This window comes from Phalaenopsis equestris, unplaced genomic scaffold (genome assembly GCF_001263595.1).
Source record: "Phalaenopsis equestris unplaced genomic scaffold, ASM126359v1 Scaffold000359, whole genome shotgun sequence".
NCBI classification, from domain to species: Eukaryota; Viridiplantae; Streptophyta; class Magnoliopsida; order Asparagales; family Orchidaceae; genus Phalaenopsis; species Phalaenopsis equestris.
Genome location: NW_018164801.1, coordinates 952389 through 958595, shown reverse-complemented (window position 1 = coordinate 958595; position 6207 = coordinate 952389). Strand labels below are relative to the sequence as shown.

The 6207-nt window shown below is 34.6% G+C and overlaps 1 protein-coding gene across 1 annotated transcript; it reads left to right on the top strand.

The window, feature by feature from the left end:
• The first annotated feature begins 566 nt into the window (after positions 1-566).
• LOC110026197 (serine/threonine-protein kinase HT1) lies at positions 567-5124 on the top strand. Its single transcript, XM_020727059.1, has 3 exons — positions 567-1638; positions 3148-3603; positions 4738-5124. Exons 1-3 carry the CDS (start codon positions 1162-1164, stop codon positions 4993-4995), a joined length of 1191 nt encoding a protein of 396 aa, XP_020582718.1. The 5' UTR covers positions 567-1161; the 3' UTR covers positions 4996-5124.
• The last annotated feature ends 1083 nt before the right edge of the window (positions 5125-6207 follow it).

Sequence of the window (6207 nt, the reverse complement as noted above, 5' to 3'; positions counted from 1 at the left end):
ATCTCAAATAATTCTCTTTTCAATCTCATATTCTATTGTAATTAAGCTATTATGCTGAATTTATGCAGATTTTAATCGCATTGTCTTAAGATTTAATTAAACCTAGCCAAAAGTAAAAGTGTAAATCACTCTTATTTTTATATTTCAAAATAGAATTTTTGCAGCTAAAAACTATTAATTTAAGTATTAATTAAGCTAATTTAATCAATGATTGAAGGTCAGCCTTTCATTTACTTAATTATGTCTGGTGATTAATCTCTGAATTATCAGTCTTCCCCTGAATGCACATTATCGGATTATTCTTAGATTATTCATAAAGTTTTTATTCACTTTTTAATTTTATTATTATTCTTTTTAATAATTAAAATGGCCCTTGGATTAATCAAATATTAAAAAATCATTATCTTGTGAGTTAAATTTAATAATATTTATTTTGCATATGATTACGAAAAAAGAAGTATAATGTCATATTTTAAGATAGCCTCAAAATAAATTTAGAAATTTTAAATTTCTGAAAAAAAAAACAAATCTTTCCCAAGAAAAGGGAACCATTTAAATTTCTGAAAAAAAAAAAAACAAATCTTTCCCAAGAAAAGGGAACCTGAATGCTGAGTGCTGGCAACGGCATTCCCTGGAAACAACAACCAAGCATTCCAACGAAAAAAAGGAAGCTCTTTTTTGAACTACCTCGTCACGAGACATCCTTGAATCCCTCTCTACTTCCACCCTTCCTCTCTCTCTCTCTCTCTCTTCCCCATTAGTGAATCAAGCAAGAGCTCAGAACCTCTCTTTCTTTCTCTCTCTTTCTCTATCTCTCTCTTTCTCTAATCTTTTCTCTAATTAGCCCATCTTCCCTTTTTATGAATGGATAACCTCTTCATTCACTGCTTCTTCCATCATGAAGCAGGAGTACTTCCCACCACTAAACTTTTCTCTCAATCGATGCATCTGTTAATGAACAGAACAAATCTTCATCTTCTTCTTCTTTCATCCTGACCAACTTTCTCCTCAATCTTCTCATATCCACTTATGTATTCAAATCTCCATTTTTGGATAAAAAACATGCTGACAGACGATTTTGCTATAATCTCCAACTCTTCGAGAGGAGTCTTGTCTTCTCCTTCAGCCACGCCTATATAACTTCCCAAATCCTTGATAAAGATGAGATCTTGCTTCGGGGCTTTATGGCTGGGAAAGAAAGGAAGGGCTGGTGGCTGTATATCCCTACCGCCGCCGCTCGATCCTGCTTCACTTCCCTCTTCTTCTTCTCCTTCATCTTCCACATTTCCAAAGAGGAGACCTCCGGCTTCGGAGGCGGATATAATGGAGAGGAAGAGGTGGGATAGTTTGGAGTCATGGTCGATGTTGCTGGAAGCTGGGAATGCGGAGAGCTCGGAGGGAAATGATGGGGGGGAAAGAGAGGAATGGATGGCGGATCTCTCTCAACTTTTTATAGGGAATAAGTTTGCTTCTGGTTCACACAGTAGGATTTACAGAGGGATTTATAAGCAGAGGGCAGTGGCTGTGAAGATGGTGAAGATACTCGATCAGGATGCTGAGAAACGTGAGAGTCTGGAGAAGCAGTTCAAGTCTGAGGTTGCTTTCCTTTCTCGCCTCTATCATCCAAACATAGTTCAGGTTTGTTTTACTTAAAACTTTCTTTTATTAGATACAAATTGAATGTTTTATATATGCTTCTGTGTTCTTTAATAGAACTTCATTTCTACAGCCAAATGTTAGAAACTTAGAGTAGTGTACATGGCATGTTGAGGAAACTAAATTGCAAAATAATTATTGCGGTTGTGAAGGTTATTGTTGAGAAATTTCTAAGATCTTTTGATTGTCCATTGTTGTAGTGCTTAATTGATTAACTCAATTTCTATTGTTAATCATTTATTTTTGAGCTTTGAGAGAATCATTATCTGTGAACGATGGTAACTTTGTCAACAATAATTTGGGCCTCAACATGACGGATAACTTCTACAGAAATGTTATTGCCCCTTCCATTAAGGTTGTGTAATAGCATTCATGATGAATTCCTTGCATGAAGATCACATTTTGAAGTTTCGAATCAACTCTTGGGATTGATGAACCATGTTCAAGAAAATTTGAAAGTACTCTTTGAGTGATTTTTGTTCATTTCAAAAAAAAAAAAATTTAGAGCGATGGAAATAGTTCTACGTGATTAAATATTTCGAAGAGTTGAACCAAGGCAAACATTGATAAAAGGGAAAATAACCATATTTGAGTCTTACTTCTTGAGCATATTTAGGAGCATGCTTGTAAGGATTAATAAAAAAAATATAGGGGGTGTGATTGTGGGCTACATAAAGCCTAAGGTTTAAGTCGGATTAGAACAACATAAAATGAAAATATTTCTTACAAATGTTGTTGGGAGGGAGGTTTGGCCATTTCCATCTGGGAAATTTTTTTTGTACAAGGCATCATAGCTTTTCTTACAAAAGTTAATTTGTAGGATGGATATAGATCCATTACTCTTGATCGAGGATTGGGAGTTGTTGGCTCTTAGAAGGTGGGTTAGTCAAATGTTTGGAGTGACATATTTGTCATGGTGACTCTTCTGGCGGGGTTTTCGCATCTTACGGAGCTCATCTGATCTCAGTTTTTCTTTCTGAGTAAATTAGTACTACATCAATCCTAAATGACTCCAAAATTTGTGACCCCAACAAGCATAATACATAAATCATCTCTCTTTACAATATGCACAAAGACATGTTGTCATGAAAAACTTACATTTGCGAAGCTTTCTTCTGAATCATATGTGGGCACTTACAGACACTCCACCCAGTTTCTTTGTATTTACATATCTAACCACAAAATTTTACTCTTTGCATTAATATCACCAGAATATTTCATATCACATCACAAATACCATCATTTTAACTTTTAGGAAAGTGAAATAATTCTTTTCATGCATAGGCAAGATGATATGTATGTAAAAACTAAACATTAGGTGATAGACATAAATACATAGGAACATAGTGGTATGTGTGTAAAATCTCATATTTCATATACTAAGAACAAATTCTAATGCTGCCACTTTAACTCACCATTAAAATTTTGCTGTAAAACAACTAAATACCACAATATATTAACCATTAGAAATCGGCCGGCTCCATTTTTCAGTTCATTGCAGCATCCAGAAAGCCTCCAATGTACTGCATCATCACAGAATACATGTCCCAAGGTACTCTTAGAATGTATCTTCACAAGAAAGAGCCATACTCACTATCTACAGAAACAATCCTTCGTTTAGCTCTAGACATTTCTCGCGGAATGGAATATCTTCATTCACAAGGTGTGATCCACAGGGACTTAAAGTCTCATAATTTGCTGCTTAATGATGAAATGAGGGTCAAAGTTGCAGACTTTGGGACTTCGTGCCTTGAAACCCAGCTAAGAGAATCGAAAGGTAACATGGGAACTTATCGATGGATGGCGCCGGAGATGATTAAGGAGAAGCCATATACTAGAAAGGTTGATGTTTACAGTTTTGGAATTGTGTTGTGGGAGCTTACGACAGCTCTTGTTCCGTTCCAAGGGATGACTCCTGTGCAGGTTGCTTATGGTGCTGCAGAGAAGGTATTTTTGCTTCATTATATATATATATTTTTGGGGCATTTACATACATACCACACAACTCTTATGTATTTACCTATCTAACACCTAAACATTTATATTTATATGCATACCACTCAAAGCATTAATACCACATAAAAAATAACTCTATCGCTACCTTTTTAAAAGTGAAATTCACCATTTCATGCACAGGTTTATGACAACAAGTTGTGATAAATGTAAATATCAAACTTTGGATGTTACTTATGCATATACAAAATAATTGTGTGGGTAAATTTCCCATTTTTTTATTTTGTTTCTTATTATACAAATTTATGAATTATATGATTAAGAGTTTGAAGTCATTGCTACTTTAGTATTTATTTTTAGTCAGTGAAATAAAGGCACCCTTTTGCTTACTTCGATCAGTCACTAGGGCCTTTTCATATTAGTTTTGAGATTTAAATTTTGTTATTTCAAAGTTACTTTTTAGTTAGAATTGCACATTTCTATTATTCATCTTCTACTATTTTTTTTTCATTTTTTATTTGGTTTGTTTATGCATGTTTTTGAATTATGCAATATGGTATTAGTTTATGTTTTTCTACCATTTATCTCATTCAATATGTTTTACTTCTTCATATATGCATATATATTTTAAAAAAAATGGCCAGAGGCTATTATACTAGTCTTCAACCACCCCTAATATGCATAACGATTCAAGTACCACCTCCTTAAGGCCAACTGTGCCAGAGGGAATTCAAACCCGCGACTTGAGGGGTCTTACAGTTTCTATTCAGTGCAGAATTTGTATGAGTTTCTTTTGTTTATCTTTGAAGTTTTATTCTGAATATGTTCCAAATTTGACTCCTATGAATCTTACAAGAAAGTCCTCATCCAAATTACATTTATGACATTGTTTTTATAATTACAAACTGATGCAAAAAAGTTAAAATTTATTACTTATTATCTTAAAATATGTTGTTATTACCATCTTAATAATGTTCTTCACCACCATAAAACTAAAATGCCCCCCCATCTTTTCCAGCATAATGCAAACATAACCATTTTTTTCATTTTCTTACTGTTTTCTGTATCAACTTTAGATTCTATCCTTTCAGACAACACCTAAAATTACATATTTAAATTTTTTTTCAGAATCTGAGACCTCCCTTATCAACAACTTGTTCTCCCGTTCTTAACAATCTGATTAAGAATTGTTGGTCAGCAAATCCAGCTAAAAGACCAGATTTCAGCTATATTGTTTCAGTTTTGGAGGAGTATGATACTTGCCTTAAAGAAGGACTTCCGATGTCAGTAAATCAGGAGCTGAAGATTAGGAATTCTCTCTTAGGATTGCTCAAAGGCTTCAAGAGATGCATTCCAGCAAGTCCATCAGTGCCTGTTCTTGCTTGATTGAAAATTTTATAGCTCATATTATTGTTTATATATTTGTATTATTTCATCAGTTTATTGTATATGTAAAGGTCTTGTGATTTTGAAGTTATGATATTCTTAATAAAGGATCATTGCTAATGAGTTGTTGCCGCTGCTACTTGAATTCATTTATCAGATGGTATAGTTATACATATATCTGTGTGTGCGTGTGTGCGTGTGTGCGTGTGTGCGTGTGTGCGTGCATTGTTAGCAACTATAGAAAAAATAAAGATAAAAGACATTGCTATTAGTCCCTCTCTTTGTATGAACCTCAACACACCTAGAAACAATGATATCATAGAGTAAAGGGAGCAATATTATGGTTTAAGATCTAATATGCTCAAAATTTAATATGCTCAAAATTTCTTCACCCTTAGAACCATTCACCAACTTCATGCGACACAATATCTTCTAACATATTTTACATAATCTAAAAGAAGTCATGCTATGATTGCTATACATTGTCCAATATAACCCATTTGAAACTTACACTGAAATATTTAGCATGTTGAGTTTTTTAACTTAACACTAAAAGAAGTCGCGCGCGTGCACACACACAAATTATGTATGTATGTATATATACATAATACATAATGAAGTTCGACACAAATCCAGAAGGACACAGAGATCGACACAAATCCAGAAGGACACAGAGAGATTTAACGAGGTTCGACAAAGATGCCTACGTCCTCGGGAGCAGAGCGGCAAGTACAGAATTCAGGGATAATCCCTAGGGTTACATACAAGCCTAATTTATAACCCTAAAAAACACATAAAAATGAAACTTTGGGTACAATATGTAATTACCAAATTACCCCTGTACCACACCACCAACCCACATAAGGAAACTTCCCTGATTTGGACAGAACTTCTGCTCTGCTCCGCTCCTGATTTAGCACTGTCCATTTATGGTATATGAGCCATATCTAGCAAATCTCTACCTTGGCGAATATCCAGCCCCTTAGGAGAAATACGTCATGGAGTTTTCTTCATATCAGAAGTGGGTTGGGCCACCATGCTCTCTAGCAACTGCAGACATTCAACAAGTCCAACAATGCAAGAACTTGTTGATGGTAACTTGCTTGGTCAACATATCAGTTGCATTCTCATCAGTATGAACTTTCTGCAATAGTATCTCCCCAGAATCAATCAATTCTCTGCAGTATAACATCAATGTGCTTGATTCTTGCA